This window comes from Choristoneura fumiferana, chromosome 23 (genome assembly GCF_025370935.1).
Source record: "Choristoneura fumiferana chromosome 23, NRCan_CFum_1, whole genome shotgun sequence".
Classification (NCBI taxonomy): Eukaryota; Metazoa; Arthropoda; class Insecta; order Lepidoptera; family Tortricidae; genus Choristoneura; species Choristoneura fumiferana.
In genome coordinates, this window is record NC_133494.1 from 12076147 (window position 1) to 12101624 (window position 25478).

General features: G+C 38.3%; 3 protein-coding genes across 4 annotated transcripts in view; 2 read left to right on the forward strand and 1 right to left on the reverse strand.

Annotated features, from left to right (window-relative positions):
• RunxB (RUNX family transcription factor Runt related B) overlaps positions 1-5301 on the forward strand; it is a 45517-nt gene extending 40216 nt beyond the window's left edge. The window contains exons 5-6 of one of the 2 annotated variants that reach the window (XM_074105398.1): positions 3744-3902; positions 4589-5301. In XM_074105398.1, the coding sequence (XP_073961499.1) occupies positions 3744-3902; positions 4589-5088 (659 nt within the window). In that variant the 3' untranslated portion in view covers positions 5089-5301. The remainder of the gene's footprint in view (positions 1-3743; positions 3903-4588) is intronic. The other variant, XM_074105399.1, reaches the window with a different exon arrangement.
• Positions 5302-5936: 635 nt separating this feature from the next.
• On the reverse strand, positions 5937-22890 carry LOC141441239 (uncharacterized). Its single transcript, XM_074105908.1, has 16 exons — positions 22562-22890; positions 21809-21957; positions 21128-21288; positions 19566-19691; positions 18771-18867; positions 16992-17138; positions 16106-16392; positions 14028-14065; positions 12833-13057; positions 11264-11436; positions 9761-9911; positions 9154-9259; positions 8795-8917; positions 8526-8631; positions 7902-8048; positions 5937-7615 (listed from the first exon to the last, which is right to left on the reverse strand). Exons 1-16 carry the CDS (start codon positions 22665-22667, stop codon positions 7316-7318), a joined length of 2442 nt encoding a protein of 813 aa, XP_073962009.1. The 5' UTR covers positions 22668-22890; the 3' UTR covers positions 5937-7315.
• Positions 22891-24270: 1380 nt separating this feature from the next.
• The window catches only part of LOC141441240 (nuclear pore complex protein Nup133-like), a 6313-nt gene continuing 5105 nt past the window's right edge, over positions 24271-25478 (forward strand). Inside the window, exon 1 of the mRNA XM_074105909.1 lies at positions 24271-24306. Coding sequence (XP_073962010.1) covers positions 24271-24306 — 36 coding nt within the window. The remainder of the gene's footprint in view (positions 24307-25478) is intronic.

Here is a 25478-nt window from a genome sequence, read left to right on the forward strand (position 1 = left end):
CTGTTAATTTCATGATTTTGTGTTTTATAAAGAGTTATACATACTATTACCATACATACCTACGAAGAATATTATAATTTATGACCATGGTTATGGCTCGTCATTACGATAGGCATTTTTGTAAATTATTCCACAGTATTTATAAGGGGTGTACTGAAAATCAGCGGTGTGCCAGTCAGGGCCGCCTACGGAACCCTAACTCACAGCATACGCTGAGTACATCCCCTTTGCCACAGCAAATGTTAGTGTTATTGTTTATGTCTAGTTTTTATATTAATTAGTAAAGCAATAAGTCTTCTTTATAATAAGTCTTCGTTGTACTATGTGTTGTGGCAATAAGTGATATTTTATCATATTTTATCTTATCATCATTTAAGTAGTTATGTTTATTCGAAACATGATCTCGAGTACAGATGTAGTGAACAATGTTTTTCCGTCGTATTTTGTGGAAAAATTACTATTTTTTCCTTACTGAAGCTAAGCTAACTTAAACTAGCTTACAGTACGATTACTTGGAATTAACACTTGACAGATGGGCGTGCCTTCAGTCAATTTTAAACTTTGATGTAATACAAATAAAATAGTTTTTACATAATCTGTAATCGTGGGTAGCGGTATACTAAAAATGGCTTTATTTGTATGACGTCAAAGTTGAAAATTGATTGTAGGCACGCCCATCTGTCAAGTGTTAACTCGAATTAATCAAACTGTACTAAAGTTTACGAAAGCTAACTGAGAAAGCAAGATAAATACGAATTGATCCGATAAATACGATGGAAAAACATTAGTCGATAGATCTGTAAATTAAAATGCTATAAGAATATTATATTCGTAACCATTAGGGATCATTAATACAACAATTTATCAGTGCGAACAGTTAGACTGAGACGCTGAAATACGACATTGATGACGATGACCTATTATAAGTAGAAACAACTTAATCTTCAGACTTTCCTCGTCACCGAACAGCCATTTGTTATATTGTCAACGGGGTTATCGTAATTCGGTCTTAAAAAACAGCGGATTTCCGATTAATTCCAAGCAATTTTCTTAAACTACTCGTCGAGCATAAAAATGTCCATATTTATGGTAACCAGCCCGAACTTTAGCTTCGGGGAATTAAATTTAACGAGCCAACTTCCGAAGACAATAAACTGTTAACCCGTCGCATGCAATATCTCAAATCGCGCCGTAAACCTGGCTTATGCCGCATAATCCCAAAAAGGCTCTCCTCTAATTGCAGAGGCACTACACCTATAAAGACTAAGCGAACGGATTCAAAATAATGCGTTTTACATTTTCGCAGCGACGGTATCAGTGACATAAAGCGGCCTGTAATTTATTCTATTGCTGAAAGGGTCGGGTTGGCCGGGGTGGGAATTACCCAAGGTGGGTGCTAAAGGGTTAAGCCGAATGTACGGGGTCGCGCCGGCAACTTTGTTAATTTATGCGCTTAAAAATGTCAACTGTGAATTATGACGCCAAAACAAATTTCCTATGTATAAATGCTTAGGACATTATCGCGCTTCTATTTGAGCTATTGAATAGCTATCGGAATAGGCGAGGCTGGCGGCGATAAATAATGTTTTGGTAATTATTAGGTATTGTATAAAAAAAAGAAACAAAATACAATGGACAAATTTTCAGATTCGTAGGTACTAAGGCATTTTTATTTTACTAGACAAAATAAACAAATGGGTAAATTAGCTTAGGTACAGTTTTAATTAGCTCTTAAACTTTACTTCAAAGGTAAGGACGTCTTGTAGCCTTTTTTAAATCTCGATTTAAGGCTTGAACTGACAGTTCTTGTATGGATCTGACAGGACTTAAGACCATTTGAACCTAGAAAAAAAATGCTAAAAATTTAAATTAAAATGCCTGCAAGTGGACGTAAAATATTTAATCTTTAAACCTGGATTAAAGATGAGATAGTTCCTTTAACTAAGGTTAAAATTTGCAATCAACTGAGTTTTATGGCTAAGACTAGTCCGCACGAGCCCACCTAATTAATATGGTCACAATTTTTTTGCATGTAAAGATAATTTACAATCAGTGTTACCATTTGCCACCTGCTTATGTTTTTTTTATTTGATTGTGTAACCTGTCTTATTTTCTGTGGCAATAAATGATTTTATTATTATTATTATTTCATTCTTAAGAAACAGCTACAACTCAAATAGCGCTAAATGTATGGATGGAAATCTGATAGCAAAAGGTTCCTAAAATGTATGAAAAGCTTGGGAAGAAAATCCTAACGTATTCCCAAAAATCGCTAAATTGGCAACACAGCAGACATAATTAATTGAATCATAGTGAACAAACCATTCTTACGCAGTTTCTAGTCCATCATGCTCTCATTCCACCTATTTATATCTCAACTCCAACTTTTCTTCACCATTTGGCGCTTCGAATAACTCATATACCAAGTAATACTTAAACAAGTATACACTTGCGTATATTCAAAGCCTCCTTATTTTGACGCTTTGGTTCACGCATTTCAAACTTGTCAGCCGCCGGAGTGCCGTGGATAGATAAGACGTGAATTGAAACAAGCCTGTGGGGGGAATTTCACTCATTATTTAAATATGCCGACTGCGTTAAGTATCGCTTTAGTCGAGCGCCATTGTTGCGTTGATTGAGTCGTTGAAAGCATTTTCAAATGTGTAGATTGTGATGGCGTTAACTCGTAAGCTCTCGGGTATTTTACAAAGTTAAAACTTTTTAAAGAAATTTCAAAAAGATTAGTAGACGTCACAGGTGACCGAAGAGCTGGCAGTTTCCTCGGACAAAGAATTAGCCTAGCTATTCAAAGAGGAAACGCTGCCAGCATCTTCGGGACCTCGCCTAAGGGGTACTCTTTATGTAATTTGTTTTAGTTTTAGGTTCTATTTTTATTTTATTTAGGTAAGTTTGTTAGTTGTTAGTTAGTTATGTTATGTATGAAGAACAATTATATATGTGTTTTTTTTTTACCAAAGAACAAATCACTTGTTAGATGATGTAAACATATTATAGGTAACAGCTGTGTGTAAGTTATGTGGAGTACAAAATTTGAAAATTTTGTTACTAAATGAGAAATTTTTGTTGAAATAATTTAAAAAAAATAAGAATGCTTTGTTCTGTCTGTATGTCTATTACAAAAAGTCAGGACTTAATTTTTTTTAGACTTGATTATAAAGACGGCCTCGTGGTCTAAGCGGCCTCGTGCCTCGAATCTATCATCTAGATAATGTATGGTGTGCCATCACAGGGCCTCGCAAAAGTTATCTTGCCCACGCCGAATTTAAGTCCTGCGTCGCCACTGTTACCAGACAATCACTTTCGAATTTATACCTAACTAAAGCTTACCCGCGGCTTCGCACGCGTAAATCATTAGATACAGCAGTTGAATTGAAATTCCGGGATTTTACAAAATTCCCAAAATGGGAATTCCCGAAAATTAAGTCGTCACTATGCCTAATTTCGTGACTGTAAGCCCAACGGTTGTTATTTCGAGATTTTAACCCTATCCCGTGGGAATATCGGGATAAAAAGTAGCCTATATGTTATTCCAGATGTTCTGCTATCTAAATATAAAATTTCATCCAAATCCGTCCAGCAGTTTTAGCGTGAAGAAGTAACAAACATACACACACACACACACACACACACAAACTTTTGCATTTATAATATAAGAAGAATATTATACCTATTAGTATGGACGAATAATTTTATCAGGATTATACATATTAACAATTTGTCAGCAGGCATAGCCCACCAGCTCGCGGGGCTGCCGAGCGGCGAGTGGGGGGCGCTGGCGCGGCACTACCCACCTCCCCTCCTGCCCGGGCACGCGCACTTTACGCCGCACGTGCTGCCACCGGCGCACGCGCAACCGCATGCGCCCCCGCCACATGAAACAGGTAAGACTAGTAGGGCCTACGCTAGAGCGGGTGGATGCCTATTGATAACACCCCTCTTTTTGCGTCGGGGGTTAAAAAATAGTATGAGCAGCGCTAACTGCATGCGTCGCGTGCGACGGATTTTACCTGCACCTGTACTCGCAGGCGTGCGCCCGCGAAGTGCACCCGCGCCGGTAGAGTAGGGCCTTAGAGCGGTTTCAGACTAGCGTTTTATTTGCGCGTTTGTGGAAGCGCGTGTACGCGCGTACAGCAGGGCTACTCCGAAACTCGAAACTCGAAGTTCGTGTCGTGCGGTCCCTCTGACACTTATACTATTTAATACGAGAGCGAGAGAGACCGCACGACACGAACTTCGAGTTTCGAGTTTCGGAGTAGCCCTGCTGGTGCGGTTTGTTCTTCGAGCATTGACGCGCAATTAGCACGTATAAGCGTGAGCTAGAACATATCCTTTTATACCAGCGTAGAATCCCGTTTTTGGAAGCGCGTGTGTAGGCGCGTATGTCGAAACGACCGTATAGGTACGCGCAGAAAAAAACGCTAGTCTGAAACCGCGCTTACTCGTAACATTGAAAGCTTAGGTATATATTCGCAGCAAAATGCAATAGCGAAAGCTTATAGTTGCTACCTTTGATAATACCCTAAAGCGCCTGATGTTGCAATACATTTAAGCAAATTGTCTTCAACAGATGTGACATCAGACAATCCGACCACGATGCGCGCTCACAGCACTACGAGTCCTGCCACGTCACGCCCTAGCTCGCCTCAAAGCGACGACATTTCCGTTACGGCGTCCTGCAGCCCGCCGCCCGACGACCGCCCCGGAGCCTTTACCTCCGTCACAAGAACTAGAAAACCCCTCCAACCCCTCCCTGCTGCGCATTCAAGCCTCTTCCATAGCGCTCTAGCAGCCCAACTGTTCCTAAACTCGCCCCTCCTACCCACCCCACCAGCCTGGTTATACTCACAACTCTACGGCGGCTATGACTGGTGGCTGCGACCACCGCAACCTCAAGAAGATTCAAACCACTCCAGTCCAGAAAGAGAAGAAGAAGCAACTTCTACGCCTTCTAGCGCAGGCAAGAAAAGACCAGCGTCCCCAGAATGGACGGAACAAGGAGTTCGAACGCGAAGCAAAGCACTCACCACCTCCGAGCGAAGACCGGTCGATGTGTGGCGTCCTTATTAGACAATTTTTTATCGTTTATCGTGACAAATACAGGAAGACTTTAGTGTTCGGCTCTATTACCGTCCGGAGTGATAAATTTTAGAAGCGTGGACCACGGTCCAGTGACTTTCAAGGTTTAATATAGCGATAGAAAGTGTTTTACGTTAGATAAATGAATGTGAACTTCAATTGTAATGTTTAACGAAATTGTTGACTGTATTATAAGATAATGCAAAAATGTGTAAATAAAGTTATTGAAATATTAATTGTTTACTTATTTAGCATGTGTATAGATACCTAATTAATTAAATTTTGAATTATTGCTGCTTGTTTTGAGAATACGTGGCGCGATTATTATCAGATCGCAGTGAAAATACATCGCTTTCATATCGCTGTCGCATTTATTAACAAAATGATAATAAACTTATTATAATAGGGATGATGAGATGACACCATCAGCCAACTCATGTACTTTTTGTGAACTGTTAAAACACGATTCTCCAATAGATTATGTATGGCATTATCTAGTTACGATTATGACTTCACGTATCTGTAAATTTTAATCAACTATTTGTTTGTTTAAGCAGCTAACTTTACAAGTGGTAGAGCCTTACTGTAACCACTTGCTGGCTGTTGTATGAATGGGCCGGCTCGACCGGGTTATTACCACACTCCCACAGAATACCGGCGTGAAATAGTAGTTTTGCTACTGTGTTTCGTACGGTGAGTGGGAGATCCGGAAGCCCAACTACCCTCCCCCCTTTTACTCCCCTCTTTATTTCTTTTACTCTTCTCTTTTTCTGTATGACATATGCAAATCGATCTGGGAAAATTGACGCAATTGAAATGTCAAAAACAAAACTCGAGAGTGCCTGGTAAAACTGATTTTAATTTTTAATTTCGATGTAATTAAAATATGTGTAAAAGTACATTAAAATTTCATGGTTTCTTAAGTAAAATCCGGTAAACTATTGAATATAAATAAGATCAATAAATAATTATACAAACATAAATTAAGGCAAGTTGTTACAAAAACTGTCCATGTAGGTTCGCAGCCACTCCCATATTTTAACTAGGTTTTGGCAATACATATTTTAGTAAATGTTAACTTATTTCTCACGCTTTACAAATGTTCTTGCCGAAACCTAAAGATATGAATGATCTATCTCAACTTGAGTAAGTTGAGATACCACGTTCGTCCCTTTTCAACGATTTACTGTCATTCAGTACAAATATGAAATCGTCAACATGAATTGACTTTTTTTGAAGTTGGACCAAATACCGTTCGGAGTGAATTTGGTCAAAATGTAATTGTTCTGAAAAATACTTAAAATGAAATTTATTTTCGTTGTACATTAATTAAGCCCAAATTGACTTTTGCGTGTTATAAAATAGGAGCCTAATTAAACACACACTAAGTAAGTGTAGCCTGAATCAGACTAAAACAAACTATGACCGGTTTTTATAAATTATAATTTTTCTCAGTCTGCGTAAATAAAACTGGTCATCATTTCTTACATAGCCCGTAAAAAAATCCATGGGATAATATTTAATTTTTAACGATAATCAGGATAGATTTTTCCTGGTTGATGATGTATTTCAAAAAGCCATTTTTCTGTTATGACGTCTTATTTCCAGTTCCCTATTTTCTGTTTGTACTCAATGACAGTAAATCTCATTAACTAGCATTAAATGACAAGCGAATATGCTATGCCAAGAAGCAAGTACTAATTCCCATGACTCGCTATGTAATTATTCAATTAACTACTCCAGTTTTAACACCGTATAAAGAGTAATATTTAATTTTGTTACAAATTGCTAAGCTCTAATGTGCTGCTTAGCAGTAATAATAAAAAGATCTTTTTAAAATATAAAATTTCGTAGTTGTTAGAATTTAACTTCTATACGTATTCTCTTTGTGCAAGAGTATACATTTCTTTGCAATGTAACGTTATCAATCATAGTGAAATGTGGTAACATTGTTTTATTTTGGTCTTAAATAACGATACTTACATCGTCTATATGCGGTCTAATATTTTATATCATATTTAAACTATTTAAATACAGCTTCTTCCTTACTATGTTTTATTTCGTGCATAGAAGAAATGGTCCTCTGAACCGAATATTTTTTATGATACACAATACAAGAGACATTATGGAACACAGAATATATAATACTTCACCGCATATAGGCACTGTAAGGTTTTATAACTATATTAAACTACGATTTATAACATTGCAAGCAAATTTACTCTCTTGAACAAATACTTTTGAAGGAACAACACGATGACGTACGTCGTACTGGTGCACATCTTCTGTCAACGAAAGACATGAGGGTTTTGACTCCGCAAAAGATTTCTGATGATGTGCAGAGAATCTCTTCCTTGGGGAGGAGGAACCGATGCTCCTTGCTCCGTAGCTCGACCATGTAGCTGTAAGGGATATTGGCGCAGCCGTATGCCCAGTCGATGCTGGTGCCAGCTGCGTAGTACATGAGGTCCTTTGTACTGCCTACCTTGTACGTGTGGCCGCAAGTGTTGTAAATAGACTGAAAACAAAACATAAACAATTTTAGGGGTTTTGGTGGAAGCGTAAAAGTAGTACCTTTACATTAGAATATTTACTAAATGGTTGGGTGTCTTAATCTGAATCAATCGCGCGTAATGCCGATACCGCAGTATTCGAAATCTATCGACACAATCCAGATAAACTATATGCTACATGCTGGCACAACTATGAAGTTGACAGAATTGTGTAAGTACTTAACAACATGACGGAATTAAAAAAATACGCAGAAATAACGGACAACTAAATTTGTACGTTAGTGTACATACCTTAGCCATGGCAGTGCCTCCTTCGAGCAATTCCACATAGTCTGAACAGGGCTCGCCAGTGTAGCCCCAAGGGAAGATAATGACCTCGCCATAACTATGAAATGAGAGGAACACCTTGAAACGCGAGCCACATTCCAGGATTTTCCGCTGAAAAATAATAAAAAATATGAAATTTGTACCGGGAGTACGTCGCGCATTGTATACATTTAATTTAAGTGGCAATGCTGTTTGTAAATATTTGAAGACGAGTCCTGCATATGTCCAATATTTTTGAAAGTATATTCCTATCAATTTACATTAGTTTTGAAAATAATAATGAACAAAACACGTATTGGCCTTCTAACGGACAGTGACGTGCAGTGGGTCAAATTTAGGATAGGGTCTAGGGAGTTACTGCTGTTGCCTACCGACCTGCTGGTGGTGGTGCTTAGCTGCAAGCAGACTGCTTTAGAATAGAACCATTTCCGATACATTGCAAAATCTTAATCGCATTTCGTATGGATTGGAAGGAGCATGCGATCAACAGAAAGAAATTTAGATAAACAGGACCGCTTGTCGACTACGTATGTCCTGCTAAAGAATACAAATGAGAAGAAGTAAAAATTAGTGTGTAAATTGACGAACCTTCACAGCAATCGATTCACACTCAGAAAAAGGCTTCGGTCCGCGGTAAAATATATTACCAGGGTCTTCAGATGAACCTTCCTCGCCCTTCTCTCCCCAGCCAAAACTGAAAGGATAAAACAGCTTTTCAATGTGGCCCCAGATTTCTCGGTTAAATTTTGCAACTGTTGTTTCGACGCAGTTGAAGCTGTTGCTATGACCGAAAGGATCAGATCATCATCATCATCATCGTCATCATCAGCAATACTACAGGTGCAGCAATCACTAACCTGAAGTTCCTGTTGAGGTCCACTCCAACACATTCGCCATAATGCGCTCTGTTCTTACGCCACATGCGGTCGCATGTGTGCGTGAACTCATATCCGTCAGGATTCATAACTGGAAGAATGTACCTGAAAATAAATGGCCACTAATTAAAAAACAGAAACAATTAACCTCCCCTTTGGTTGGGAAGCGTCCGTGTCCTGGCATTCCGTGGAGTGGCACCCGATAGATTGTCAAAAAGCGTGGAGTGATAATCGCGATGTCAATCGCGAGAATTCGCACAAAATAGACGCCATTTGCATGTTTTTTAAAGATGATGGATGCCAATCAAAATGCTAACGTCTTTAACCTTTTTTCAGAATACCTTTTATTTATATTTACACGACTTTTAATTCTATTTTTATTTATATTTAGACGACGGCGGTACTGACTCACTCCCGCGCGTGTGTAGCGCCGTCTAATCAACAGGGCTACTACGAAATTTGACAATCTCAGTTCGTATCGTACCGTCCCACAGACGCTTATATTATTTAATACGAGAGTGAGAGGGACGATACGATACGAACTTCGATTTTCGAATTTCGTAGTAGCCCTACTGACTCCTTCATTGTTGCAGCAACTATTGGAGTTCTTAGGACTGAGGTCATTTACTGCAATATCTAAAGCGGCGATTACACTGAGTCGTTCACCTGACGCGGTTGCCGAACTTGTTTCAAACTACTTCGGCGAACGACCGTCGCCTTTACATAAGTCTGTCCGTCTACTACGGCGGCCATGTTAAGACAGTGGCAGCTGTCGCTCGCCAAATGCGCCGACTACCGTGTTCTTTACACTTTTGCGGTCACCGCATGCAGCATGCGGCGAACGACTTAGTGTAATGCCGTGTTCACTAGTTACTTTCACTGGCGCATGCAGCAATGAATTGTCCAAGTTGTGCCATTGCCGCGTTCAACTCACATTTCAGTCCTTACTAGTGACGCTTTTGCGGGCGCAATTGAAGTTGCGCACTAGTTGGTCCGCAATATAAGTGACGACGGCAGCGCTGATCCACTCCCGCGCATGAATGGCACCGTCCAACCACACGCCTTCGTTGTTGCAGCTGCCATTGGAGATCTTGAGGAGCTGGAAATTGATTTATTGTCAAATTTAATTCCGTTGGCTTAAGTGTGTTCGTGAATTTCTTGCGGCGTATTATTTTTGGCCGTGGTAGTAAGTCCCGAATATACAGAGGCGGCACATTTAGATTAGTCAGTATTCTATGGTCAACTCTGAAACTTTAAGACATCCAAAATTTCTTGTTAGGAACCATGCCATCGATTTTAGTGACAGTAAATACTGCATACATAGATTTAAAAAAAAACTTGCACTCAGTTCGGGAATCGAAACCGTTCGTGTTGAAAAATAAAATTTAGATTGATTCGACTAGAAACCTAATACTTGAAATTATGCAGACAACTTATTCCTTGATGATGATTAAAAGGTGCACTGAGAAGGGATTTGGGTGAAGACCAATGTGCACACCGTTAAAGCTGCGTTAGCAGGTAGTTATAATTTCCATTAACTTTTTCTTTGAACGGTTATGCAACTTTTGGTTTTCAACCATTTTCCAAAATTCTCACGAGATAAGAAACTAGCTTTTTTTTGTTCTCACACGGTAACAAAGCTGCGGGTTTATAATAGTTTCCTTATAAAATGTGATATTAAAAAAAATATATACGAATTGAGAACCTCTTCCGTTTTTTTTCCTCGGTTAAAATGAGCAAATCATCTAAAATTAAAACGTTCAGTACCTATTAAAAAAGCAAGTCAACTTCTACACAACAAAAGTTAAGGTAATTAACTAAATGAGTTATCATAACTTAATGTCAACTTTTTTAAATTAGGTAAGTTTATATTCATATTTTTATGTAGGTATATTGCCATCTATTAAAGCAGTCATTCGTAGTATCAATCCAAAATTAAAATGATATAAAAACATTTTAAAAATTACTTGACACAACCTTTCCATGATAAATAACTAAAAATCCATGAATCCGAAACTTTTAAGACGACTAAACAACCATAGTTATGCTACTAAACTAAAGAGTAACGTCGATAATGCCAAGCTTGATAGTCAACTGCAAAAATTGCATTTGGCGGGCTAACCCGACGCCATAATTGTTGTTGTCTGTTGTGCGTTCAAGTCGGTTCCTTTCGTAAATAGAAATTGAAAACTTGAAACTAAACTACAGCGTTATAGTAATTATATATATAGTTGATTTGGATTTGGTACAGTGGTTAATATAAACGGTTCAGCACCTTTTACTGTGTCAAATTTTGGTAGCTGAAGTATGTTTACTTTTAGTTAAGTACCTACCTATACCGTTTTATTATATAGTGATTCCTCAAAAAACATTGCCAACGTACTTCATAAATTTATTGATATGAAACTACACAAGACGAGTTAGATTTCTAAGATTAAATATTTAGTTTACCTTCAAATCTCGTCCCTCGTAAGACCTCCCGATGCAGCAAACGGTGCACAGATAAGGATATTCACAAGCAAGCCTGTCTAGGAACGCGTATATAGTGTCCAAACGGTGATAGTTCTTCCAATCCATGGGGCAGCCTGCAACCTCCGTATAATTGATCAACTGACCAAGGGAACCTCACAGCACAATAAGAACTGCTTTAATGATACCTCAATTACCTGGATAGTGGACTTTAATTTGACACAAGTGATTTGTAATTGAGGAATCGCTTGTAGGTGTTTGATGATTATTTAATAACGTTTATCAAATGGTTGTGTTGTGGAATTGAAATTGATATCAATTTTTTTGATACTAATTAATTATTTTAAAAATTAATAACTAGCTATCATTTCGTAATTGATAATTTCTAAATTACTTTCTGTAGTGCTTGTGAGAATTGGTTTATTAATTAAACCTAAGGTAAATTAAAATTTTGATTGGAACCTTCCATTCATGTGCATTCAGGTATATACCTAAACATATATAAACACTAATAGCAAGGTAGCAAGGTATGAACATTATAAATACGTATATCTATTCAGTTTATTATTTGTCATTATATTTAAAATAATTGCAATTCATTATAAATGAAATTAATTTATGACTTTTACCCAATAATTGCATAGCGGTTCTTAGATGTGTCATCGTACGCGTGTGAAGTGACGTTTGACTGTTCAAGAGATACCTAGTGGTTCCACTCACTGATTGAATCAATGATATTTTAATAAGTAGATTGCGTTGAATGTCAATGTTGGAGGGCCTTGCGTGACCTTTTATAACCAGAATGAAATGACCGTAAAGACAAAGTACATTTAAAATTTTGCGGTGTCTGGCGGGACGGACGGACGGACAACAAAATGATCCTATAAGTGTTCCGTTTTTTCTTTCGAGGTACGGAACCCTAAAAACTGCGTCGAAATCGGTCCATCCCTTCAAGAGCCACAGACAGACAAAAGCGTTAAACTTATAACACTCCTCTTTCTAGCATCAAGGGTGATTTGGAAACAGAAATACTTATTCCAGCAGAAGGAGGCAAGACAAAGTACATACGAGCGTTGCAAGTTAAAGAAAGAAAACACAATCATTTAAGTTGAACAATCGTGCAAAGTGTCGCGTCTGTGCCGTAAACTTTTGAGGAGTTCCAACAGAGACGATCCTGGCTGGACCACCAGATTGTCACTACCAGACAACCTGATGGTCCCTGGTGGATGTTCAAATTGTGATCAAATTTGGCTCAGTTAGTAAATTTGGATTCAATAAGTTATTTCAAATTTGGCTTCCAAGATTTGACTCATACTAACACACTAAAGGTCTCTACCCACTACTCCGTATCATACCTTGACCGTAATGTCATGCGCATACATGACACGCGATAGCGACGGTTGATTAGGAAACGTGCTAGTGGCATAGTCTCATACTTTTCGATACAAAGAATAGGTATATTTTTGCCTGATACGTTTCTATACGTCATGGTATGATGCGGCGTAATGTGTACATACCTCAACCTTAGCTTGTAAAATAAAGCCTTCTTACGAGATCTGCAGCTTGGTCTCTGCAAGCCCGCGCTGTGGCAGCACGGCCCACTGCTGGACGCCTTGCGGATATGACATCGTTCCCGCTCCTTCATAGCGTCTACGTCCGAAATGGCCACGCAGTAGGGTATGCATCTCTCGCGCAGCATGCATGATACCTGCTTCACCCGTGGTCCCTCGACCAGGATGTCCATGCCACACGGCTCCTCTTTCCATATATCAATCGCTAGAACATGAGGAAGAGTTAAAGTACCCCGACTATCATCGTGGCATAAGCTTGCAGCGGCAAAAATTCTGGATGTAATGATATACTTTGGGGAGCACTCTTCGAAATTTGAAGTTCCATACCTTACCCTTCCCTCTTATTCTCCTGTTAACTACTATTTATTAGCATGAGCAAGATGGCATGATGTAATTGTTTTAGTTTATTAATTGCCGGCGTAAAAGAGCTCAGTTTTTTGAACACCATTCATCACCAGAATCCGAATAAATAAAAGTTTAAAAGGTTCTGATACTTCCACCTCTGTATTTTACTTTTTCATATATTAAACGTCTGTCGAGGTTAACAGAAAAAAAGACAGCTTAGATTATTATTACTGAGTTCTTGATAATTAGTAGCAAGTAAAGCGAACAATACAATGGCTAATTTATTTGTAGGTATTGAATGGTCTAATAATAACAAAAGCCTCAGCGTTTCAGTCTCAAGGGCATTTAATAATGGATTAGTCTTAATCCATTAAAGCTAATTCTAGATCACGGCTCCGAATTTTTAATTTCTTATTAATTGCTTTAAGAAGCTTAACGTAATTGTTATTAAAATGATTTGGATTAAAAGAAAAAAAGCGACTATAGTTTTCCAAAAATGTGGTGTAAATTATAATACAGTCCACCTAAACATGAAGTACGTCTTGTCCCAGAATCAATATCTTAAGATTTTGGTAATCTACGTGATACTATAATTTTCTTCTCGTTTCACCAGACTTATTTGATTAAATTTGGTAAAGGAGACAGACAGTCACAATCCAATCGGAATTGACGGGTTAGCAAACAAGTCATCTTACCTATGCACTGTTGTGTAAATAGAAAGCAAAAGAGCCGGTGAAGATGCCGAGAGATTAATGCATTTTAACTCAGATCTCTCGGCTTGCATTTGCGGTCGTCATAATGTCGTCACTTGGGCGATGGAGATCACTTACCAACAAGTGACGCACTTGCTTTTCCCTGCCCTCTTTCCCTGCCCATAAATGATGTGCTTATGTTCACATTGTTTAGTCATTTGGAAAGCATTTGCGTTGTCTTAAGAACAAGTGTTTGCACTAGCGTTCTCTTTGAACTCTTGCGCCTAAAACCTGTGTCCATACCTCCGATCGTAGCCAGATTTTTAACGAAACATCTTTGTCCTTCACTGGTGAACTTTAATTCCCATACTTGAGTAGCACAACACTTCTTTGGGGTGCCACTTTGAAGGATTGACAACAACGAGAAAAGAAAGACTTGACCGAAGACTTGCTGGAATTTGGTGTAATTTTTTTCATTTATACTTGCAATTTTGTGTTTTTTTGCCCGGAAATCATTGTGTTTGGTATTGACAGGCAAATTTTCCTTATAGTCGTTGACATGTTATGATTGTCAAATTAATTTATTCGAAACGTTTGTCAATAAGTAAGTTGTTTTGAAAATAGTTTTTAATTGTGACTTTTAAGGGACTTTACACATGGTGACTGCTGCTCCTAAATGTTCAGTTTTTTGATTAAAATTTAGACATGACACACAGGGCATTCCTAGTTCGGGCACCAGTCTCCCCCAAGTCTCCCCCATCTAAGACTGTCAATTACACCTAAATTGTATCTAAGTTTTTTTCATTGTACTTGGTGGTGGAGAAATCAAATAAACTTCTTATTCTTATTCTTATATTTATAACGCCTTGAGTTGCCTAGCAAAATTTTATCGCTAATCTTATTTAGGAATCCGTAGCCAAAACAGCTAAAGTGGAACCCTTATAGTTCTGTCACGGCCGTCCATCCATCCTTATAAATGACACAGGCATTTTACTAAGAAACTATAAAATGTATATTGTTGGAATTTGGAGTAGGTACAGGTATCTTTAGACTGTCGTTCTGTATCAAATTTAGCCAATTATTTACTTAATCGCTATTTTTTGCCGCGATAAAAATATTTTTTCAGACACGTTACGGCTAGGTTCGCGCAGGCAGACCAACATTGTTCGCCTGAGGAGTCTACCTCATGTCAAACTAGGATTGGACTTCGTTGCCAGTGACTTCTTAGTATACTTGTAAGTCGACAGAGTTTGGTAGTTAAATAACTATAATAATTATTATCTTTATCTTCTATATTTATCAATATATAAAAATGAATCCCTATTTTCCTTGGTCACGGCATCACGCGTGAACGGCTGGACTGATTTCGCTAATTCTTTTTTGTTGTGTTTGCTATTGTCAGGAAAAGGTTCTTATAAAAGAAGATTTAGAAAATTAAAAAAACAAAAACTACACCGGGGGCGAAGCCGCGGGCACCAGCTAATAATTAATAAATGTAGAAGAAAAGGTAGAAAAAGATTTTTTTTTGGCAATAATTAACAGAATCAAGTCCTACATATAGAGTAGGTACCTAAGTCCAGATGTCTTAGAAACTTCGGGTACTGCCTTTTCGGAACGTAACATTTGGCAACCTGTCTTATTTCGCACTATAATATTTATAGTTTCCCGTTAACCCGAAATATTTATAGTTTCAGAAAAATTAAACAGTTGGGAAATGAAAAGTAACGAAATGTAACAGGTTGCCAAACGTTATTCGCAAACATTAGTTAACCGTAACCTGTGCCGTAACCAATCTAAAATGACCTCATACTGTACTTACGAGTAGGAGCAAGGTTCTGCTAACACTAAATATTCATTAAAAAAGAGGTCAAGGTCAAAGATATATTAACACTTTACTACCTTGTCGCCGGCAGACAGATAGCTATTGGGGCCGAAAAATTGTCGTATGGAGACCGCGGATCTGAAAGTGGCCAAGGACGTCCACTAACGAGATATACCGATGACCCGGTTAAACCCGCGGGTCTACGTTGCATGCACGCCACTTTTAACCGAAACAACTAGGCTATGTCCAACCGTGGACGTCCTATGGCTGATAAATACTATGGTGATGAGGTTGATAATGACCTTGTCGTTGTCATTTCGTGTTTATGAAATTGTCAGAAGGCATACAGTGACAAGATAGTAAAGAGTTAAGATATCTTTGACTTCATCAGTACCTTGATGAGGAGACTCTACGCGCACTCTCTTTGCTGCTCTTTGTGATTGGGATCGTATCGACGAACTCCATCAACGCCATCACGCCTTTTAAGATCTCATTGCCCGTCTCTTCTATTTCTTCTTGAGGGACTTTGAACCTGTGTTTCTTACTTCTTAGTTCCAGGAGGTAACAGAAAGGTATTTTTGCTGCGCCGTAACTCCAGTCGTTGCTTGTCCCAGAAGCGCCGTACATCACGTCTCGAGAAATACCGACTTTGTATGTGTTGCCACTGGTCTCGTATATTGCCTGGCGAAGAGTATATTTTAGACTAGCTGTTGCTTGTGACGTTGTCTGCGTCCTGTTGGAACCTTAGACGTCTCAAGGAGAAATCATGGCCTATGTTACTTACTCATAAGTATTATCATTTACCTGCACACTGTACCGTTGACAATGTAATTTCATGTAATAATTCAAAAACTAAAGTACAATTCAATAGAATCTGACAATTTTCTACATATTTAAGACACCCTATCGTGGGCACATTTGATTATATATGTCCCTGTTGTTGCACTTATCATCTAAAAGGAATCAAAAAAGAATAATAGTCACATCACAAAGCCTTAGGCAGCCCGGTGTTTATATTAGTAGGCTGGAAGTGTCTACAGGATTGTCAGATTCTAATGAATTGGAGCTTACATAATATGTGCTCAATCGTATTCTTATCTCGATTTGATTATATCTACTAGCATTATTGCAATTTGACTTCTAATTGCTGCTGATTGCCTACATTTTCCATTACAATCGGTAAAACTGCACCCAAACTGAACGCTAGTTGCTATTGAAATTCATAGTTGGTCAAAAGATGTGGTTTTATTGTAGACGGAATGCAGTCCGTTTATCCGTACCTTGGACATAATAGTGGCTCCTTCCAATAGATTAACGTAATCGGGAGCAAGCTCTTCCCGAAATGCGTAAGGGAATAATATCACTTGCCCATAACTGTGTAAAGTGATGTACACTTTGAATTCAATACCGGAATCACCCAAAATATCCTGAAAAAACAAAACACTTGATATAATTCGACCGTCTATCTCGTAGCCTCCAAACCGTGTTAGCCTAGTGGTTTAACTTAAAACTTTTCAAGTAGGTATGGTCACAGAATAAGTAGTTCGAACCCGGGCTCATGGCCTTGAGTTTTGAAAAGCTTTTTTTAACTTGCCCCGTTATTTGTTTGTTTGGGTCAAATCTTGGAAGCTAAATTTGACGACTTCCGACTTGAAATTTGGCATGTAAATTTGGTGACTATACAATAAGCTGGCAGTGAAATCCTGGTAGACCAGCCAGGATCGTCTCCGCAGAACGGAATTCCTCAACGGTTAATGGCATCGACTTGAAATTTGGTACAAAAAGGTAACTTGGATGACAATGCAAGTAGGTACAGTCAACAAAAAGGGCAGTCAGCAAAAAAGCTTGTATTAAAAATGTTATTTTCAACTAAAACTTATTCGATGTGCGAACGGACGGACAACCGGATAGCCCAGTGGTTAGAGAACCATGTGACCTTCGAAAATGTAAGAGTAAAATTTGTAGGCCCAGGTCCTGACGTGTGATTTGAACTGCTTCTTAAGTGTGGGCAAGTTTCTATTCATTTTGCTTACAAGTTATGTTATAAAATTAATGATGAATGAATAGGTTAACAAAATATAATTCCTTTTAAAAGCTGAAAACAGAAATCCTATTCATATGGCAATGTTGGAATCGTTCGGAAACTATAGATACCTCTATATTGTTGGTAATATAATTGAAATATTGTAGCGGTAGAAACAATAATGCTGGAATGCAAATACGTCATCAGATTGAACATTTAATTATTTAATGCAGCTGATATAAAACCGGTGCAGCGGAATTGATTTACGATTAAATCCTGTTTGCCATATAATCTCCTGGCTCGATGGCGGCGACACGATTCCTGTATCATTGCTGAATTATGCCATTGTACATTATATTCCGTTGTATCTTTAACACAATTAACTTAGCATTAGACACATAAGAGAATATCATTTATTAATATCACTTTTTCTCTACCTAGAGCTCAACGTTAATATAGAATAGAATAAAGCGTTTATTTCCAAGAATACTAAGAACCACTTCATACGATTTTGTTGAACAATTTCATGTAAATGCCTTGGTATTTTCCGTCTGTCTTATTTCTGACTTTAATACTAGTTAAATTTGATAGCCATTTGATGTAAATTCTAACTAAATTTAGTCTTGCTTTTGTGCTGTTTTACTACAGATTTTTAGCAACAATAGGTAGGTTTAAGTTAGTTAGGTAGCGACAAATGTGTTGAACACGCTCAACGTTAAATTCTAGTAAGATATTTTAATGTGTTTAAAGGTCGCTGTACCTACTCTTGACACAGTGGTCGTTGTTCATGTTCATTGGCAGCAAACCTTCGTGACGACACGTTTACATGTTGGAATATTATTTTGTAGGTAAGTATATTTACTTATGAAGTCAATGGTGTGCTTGCGAGGGTTGCGTAGTCAAACCCGATAAGACAAAATAAATGACTGTTGAATAAAGGATTCTATGTAAAAGTTTTTAATTTTTTATGAATTATTAGATCGAGTTATTAGGTTTAACCACAAAACCCTCACGCTATTAAGTAGAGTTTACGTACCCTGACTGCGCTTGATTCTGGCTCAGAGAAAGGCTCAGGACCCCGGTAGAAAGCATTCGATGGCTCATCTGATGATCCTTTCAAACCCCAACCGTAACTGAGAAGAAATATGGTTCACTAATGTTTCGCAACTAACGTTTGGCAACCTGATTCATTTCGCAACTGCTTAATATTTCTGAAACTGTAAATATTTCAAAATTTTTCTAAAACTAACCTAACCTAACCTAAAGGGTTCTACACTATGGCCCCGAAATAAATCCTGAAATATTTACAGTTTTAGAGTTTGCGAAATGAAATGTTTTGGGGTGATTTTTGGAGTTCACAGTTCTGAATGTTAAATCAAAATAAGAACATCCCCAAAACCGCACCTCCGGTTTATTTCATTTATTAAATAAATAATAAATAAATAAATTTGACTTAGGTGCCGACCCCATTAATTTCGGATATCTGGTACAGTCGCGGAATGAAAAGGTTGACCACCTTAAGGTCTGTTTTTGCTTGCTCAGTATAACTGCTTTATCGACCGAGTATGACACATTCCGTGATCTCATTCAAAAAGGTAGCATGTGCTTGCAACGTGTAAACGAATTTATTTGAAAACGGGTCAACCTTTTCATTCCGCCACTGTACTTACCTACAACGGAAAAATATATTTCCCAATAAACCTACATTGTTTTCTGCAATTAGTACTTTTTGTTTGTTTATGTGTTATACATATCTTATCTTCCCGGTATTTATTATATGGTATATAAGCAATGCAGGTTCTAAATTTAGGCACTTCTAAAAAATGCATACCTAAAATTCCTATTAAGGTCTACGCCGATGCACTTGCCGCCATGCCAAGCCCTATTTTTTCGCCACATGCGGTTGTCGGTGTGGGAGAATTCGTAGCCGTCCGGGTTCATCACGGGAAGGAAATACCTGAAGTCAAACTTAAAACATAAAGGTATAGACTAGACAACCTAAGCAGGTGGTAAGTAACGCCTTCTTCTCATGTTGTCACCAATAAATAATGTTTTCTTTCTTTCTTTCCTTCTGTTAGGTCCGATTAGATTAGATATTTTGAATTGGTACCTTTAAGACGCAGTGCTTGAGTAGCTATTTTTAAGTTAGCTGGTTTAGCTAATGGTAGGTATGTTGGCTGGGCTAGCAACGCATCGAGTTGTGTTGGCTATGTCGTCAGGTCAGGTGAGGTGGTCACAAAAATCTAAATAAATGGCTTATACTCGTATTTATATGAAATTTGGTATGACTGTTTTTAACCTCGTGCGGCCCAATGCGTAATAGAATGTAGTAGGTACACAATAAGTTCAGGGGAATTACGTATCTATGACTATGTAGCAAAGTAAAAATATTTTGTTTTCTTTGTTTCACTCCACGGCAGTTTGACTTTATTCTCGAAACAATTTGTTATTGGTGGGTTTGGTGGGCTTCAGGAGGTTGCAATGTCAATGAAAACCATGATGCAATTTTCGGAAATTTTTGTTTGTTACTTCTTCACGCTACACCTACGCCATTCGGCTGGACGGATTTCGATGAATTGTGGAATAAGTAATCCGAATAATACACATACTACTTTTCTCATGGGAATTTTGTAAAATCCCGAAATTTCAAGCAAACTGCTGTATTTAATGTTTTACGCGTGCAAAGCCGCGGGTAAACATTAGTAGCACATAAAATAACAGGAAGTTAACAGAAAGTGGTTAAGCATTATAAATAAATGATCATAATAATTCTTAGTTGGTTATTATCTTAGAAGCCGTGGGGCCTAGTGGTTTGACCTATCGCCTCTCAAGCAGAGGTTCATGATGGCCATGATGGGTTCAAATCAAACCCCAGCTCGCACCTCGTGAGTTTTTCGAAATTCATGTGCGAAATTGAATTTGAAATTTACCACGAGCTTTACAGTGAAGGTAAACATCGTGAGGAAACCTGCACGCGCCTGTGAAGTAATTCACTAGTATGTGTGAAGTTCCCAATCCGCACTGGGCCCGCATGGGAACTACGGCCCAAGCCCTCTCATTCTGAGAGGAGGCCTGTGCCCAGCAGTGGGACGTAAATAGGCAGGGATGGATGGATGGGTTATTATCTCAAAGGTATTATTAATTAATAAAATACCCAACTAAGAAGCGTTGAGTAACCCCCGACATTGATCTTTCAAAGTTCAAAAATGGCTCAAAAGATTTTCATGATACATAGCTAAGAACCACTGCAAGAAAACTCGCTTTAATGAAAAAAACCCGCATCAAAATCGGTCCATCCATTTCAGAGCTACAATGCCACAGACAGACAGATAGACATTAGCGTCACTCTTATAAAAAGACTATGAAAGCAATGTAAAACATTGTTGTACTTGCCAATCCTTGTTGGTGATACTGGTGGGCAAGTCCTTGAAGTTCCTAGCGAAGTGGTTCGCGATGTAGGTGGCCACTGCAGGGGCGATCCACTCCCGCGCATGGATGCCGGCGTCCATCCAAACGCTGGCGTTGCTAGCAGCACTGTTGGATATCTTTAACACCTGAACCAACGGTTAGAAGATTGTGAAGTAGATGGCGTAGTTAAGCGATGCCACTCATTATATTCTCTTTTTTTTTGTAATGATTTTTAACGTTTTTAAAATAATATGCCATTTTAAACAATAAAATAATACGTTTCTGTACCACCCTTAATTTTAGCTGTCTATCTATTACAGTCTATGTAACGGACAGACAGACGGACAGCGATCCGACTTTAATAGGGCTCCGTTTGTCACCTTTCAAATATGGAACCCTAAAAAGCGACCGTTGTTCGTTCATGTTTATTTAGTAAAAATATTGCATGAGACGAACGTAACCTGTTATTTCACAGTTCAATATCTCGAAACGGCTGAACTTATTTGCTATCAAAGATAGCTAAGAACTGCCGCTAGGAAACTCGCTTTCACTTAAAAGACCGTCTCGAAATCGGTCCATTCATTTTGAGAGCTGCGATGCAACAGACAGAAAGGCATAGGTGTTAAACTTATAACACCCCCTCTTTTTGTGGGGGTTAAAAAGTACCTTCAGATCACGGCCTTCAAGAGAACTGCCAATGACTCCGGCCGTGCAGAGAGAAGGGTAGTCTGCCTCTAGGCCGTCTAGAAAGTTATGTATGACATCAAGGCGGTGGTACGCCTTCCAATCCATTTCTTTAACTCCATACTTTTTTTCTGTAATAACAATTATCATAATGACAAGATAACGTACGAGTATTAGAACTAAAAGAAAATTTGCTGGACAGAACGGAAAACCAACGAAGAAGTTCTTACCATGGGCAAACAAAAAAAAAGTTACTGGAGTGGAGACCATAAATTGCCGAAGAGGAAATATGATAGGACACTTGATGCGAAACGACATTTTTTTTCTTGACCTGCCTGCAGGTAGAGTAAGACCAAGATTGACCTATTTTAACCAGGTGAAGGAAAGGGTGGGTGTCGTGTCGTATGAGGAAGTCAAACAGCTGGCCAACGACCGTTTGGAGTGGCGATTACTCCACCGACAAGAGCGTAGCTATTAAAATTAGGAAGAGAAGAAGAACGAGGGTCACCGACATAGCCAAGCGAATCAGCTCGTTGAAGTTGCAATGGGCAGGCTATATACCTAGTATGGAGAACAGATGGTATTTGTGGCCGAAAGTCCTCGAAAGCAGACCGCGGATCGGTAAGTACCGCAAAAGATGTCCACCAAATTCGGTCGATCTATCGATTTCGATCGCATCGCGTCGCAGTTTTGTAGCACTTAAATAAATCTTTCGTAAAACTATTATTTTCTTACCTTTCAGGTCGTAAATTTTCTTAAAATGATCCATGTAGCGGGATTTAACCCCGCTGTATCGTCCACAGCTACCCAATTTACTGACGCGAGATAGATTATCATCCATAACATGGGCAACGGATTTTTGTGACTCCTCAATGTGATCATGATGATGTTCATGATTATGATTATGATTATGACCATGATCAACCAAGTAATGGCAAGTGTGTGGGTTGTGCGTGTATTTTTCGTAACCTGGTTCTGGATTTTGGTCTGTAAATACATAAAATGCTTTGGAAAGGCTCGGTAAAGGCTGATGCACATTTTCTTCCGCTTCATGGTGGCAGAAATAGTCTTCCTGCATATTATTTATTTTATATAAATTATTATGTAAACAAATCACTTTTTTGTCTTGTTAAAAAGTTTTTTCATTTTTTTTTATTTCACCAGTATTTTAGCAATTGCGTTGCAGTAATGCCTAAATTGTCATATTGTTTATTTTATATTTACACTTTATAATTTTGCTACTGTTCATTGCAAGTTACTGATTTTATATTATTTATTCTTGCATGTTCATGCTATGACGTAAAGCAGGTTGAAATTTGAATGACTGACGGATTTTGACACAGTAATGTTACAGAGCTATTATATTACACCACATTTACACAGAGTATTTATTGTTTGACCTAAATATAGTATAGCCACTTAAATTGAACGCATACATTGTCGAAACCAAAAAGCGTAGCCAAAGCGTAAGGTAAAAATAACAGATTTGTGCACACAAACAAAGAGCATATAACCACTACAAACTGTAATGGACAAAATGGATAAACTCAAAACTTCTGAATCGATGTTAAAAATTCTTTCAAAATTGAGTAGGTAATATAGGCTACATTTTATTCCGGAAACATATCAAGGTTCCATGAGACGCAGATGAAACTGCGAGCAACATCTAGTACAGTCACCTGCATCTACAGCGTACAAAAATATCTCACACGTCCTACTGGCTCTAAAATAAGTATCTGATATTGATATTTATGCAGCGTTTGTTGCGTCAGATATTGGTGCTGGTGACTGTATCTACTTTTTTTAAGCTGCGGCATTTGACTATTCTTTGAAAAAAATATAGGTAAGGGTTTTGGAATGCAGAAACCCAGGGTCCGATGAAGCTAAAACCAAATTAAAAACCGCTTATTGCTTTTAAAAACGTATATTTTCGCATAAATCCAGCTCAGAAAGTATTTCTTTTTAAACGACGGTTTGTGTTTATCGCCAAGAATGCCATTAAGTTGGCAGTTAGGCTCTCGACTATGCGACGCGACAAGCCATAAGCGTCTAATGAAAAACAAAGCAGGGGTTTGCCACCCTGACCCTTGCCCAACCTTCGGAGCTACATCAAATTATTATGCACCGTATCACAAACTAATAAGAGCGACGAAAACTGCATATTTACATTGGTAAATTAAACCTAGTGCATTTTGCGATACAATCTTAATATAATCTTTCATTTATTTTTTTGCAAGTTTATTTTGACATGATAGTTCCAGATTCCAGGCGTTGTCAATAAGAGGCGGTGTTATATTTTTTCGCACATTTTTACCTGAGTAAGTTGTCCCGTTTTCCTACACGTCTAAAGACTAGGTAAGTACTAGAAGTGACTCTCCAACGATTGTAAGGCATTTGGGCCTAAAAGTTTTAAAACAATGTTGCATTGAGTTATAACTCGTACTATGAATACGGAGAACGGGCGTCCAAAACCCATTTCTGTAACGTGCGGCTCAGAATCGAATTGTCTATAAGTTTAACAAAAAAGTTTAAAAATTTCAAGTTTAATACAAGCTTTTTGCTAGCTCTACTTTTTGACAACTTTACCTACTCTACTTTTGTGTTGAAATTACATTTTGAATTGTCATCCAATTACATTTCCGTACCAAATTCCAGTCGCTGCCATTAACTGTTGAGGAGTTCCAACCTGCAGAGACGATCCTGGCCGGACTATCAGGATGTCACTGTCAGATTTATATATGCTGAATTTCAAATCAATCGATGGAGGAAGTAGGTCAAATTTAGCTTCCAAGATTTGCCCAAACAAACCAAATAAACAACAGGGCAATCTAAAGAAAAGTTTGCAAAAATCAAAATGATAATGATTTTCAGGATGTTTTAAAAAAGCACAATATGTCCAATTATGTAAAAAAAATTGTCCCATTGTGTGATGTTAGTGTCAAAAAATCAAACAATCCAATGGTATGTAAATTGCGTCCTATGTAAAGATGTCAAGTCAAACATCCAATTCGTATAACGTCTATAAAAGGCATGGCCGATAGCAACTAGTCTAAACATGTAAATGTCCAATGTTAAAATCGTCCAAATCGTAAATTATAGCCGCTCATACATATGTAATTTTGCGTCGCTGGACATTTTGCTACATAGACGATCCAGCTATTTACTTCAGTACAAAAGTTCACCAAATTCCGTCTAGCCTTTTTTGCGTCAAAGAGTCTCAAACACATGCACACTAGCAAACATTCGCAATTATAATAATAGGTTTCATTTTGGATCTTTCAACGCTTGGTTAACCAGGGGACTATCCTGAAATAAAATCGATTTGCCAATTTCCTAATGCCCAAGTTATGGGACTTTGTACTATAAATCGTACAAGCAACTAACAAGGGTGGCCTCAATTAAAAAGATAAACGCGTGTAAGACGGCGACACAGGGAGGGGCCGTTTGGGGCCCGCGATGGTTAGCGGGTTACCGGAGTCCGGGTACCAATGTTACTCGACATAAACTCGACTTATACGTTGAAGCGAGTTGGACGTGAATACCCTGCAAGTACTAGTGACGTCAGTTCGCCGTATTTTAACAGTTACCTACGGCTACGGTAGGAACTGTTACTCCGTGGAGATTTTTATTTGTGGTTAAAGTCTGCTTCCTG

Bases quoted from the DNA above. Each gene is read 5' to 3' on its own strand.
- LOC141441239 (XM_074105908.1), bottom strand. From the start codon at position 22,667: ATGGATGATAATCTATCTCGCGTCAGTAAATTGGGTAGCTGTGGACGA. The intron at 21,958-22,561 runs GTAAGAAAATAA...TTGTTATTACAG, and splicing joins GAAAATTTACGACCTGAAAG to AAAAAAAGTATGGAGTTAAA. The intron at 19,692-21,127 runs GCAAGTACAACA...GTTTGACTTCAG, and splicing joins AGTATCACCAACAAGGATTG to GTATTTCCTTCCCGTGATGA.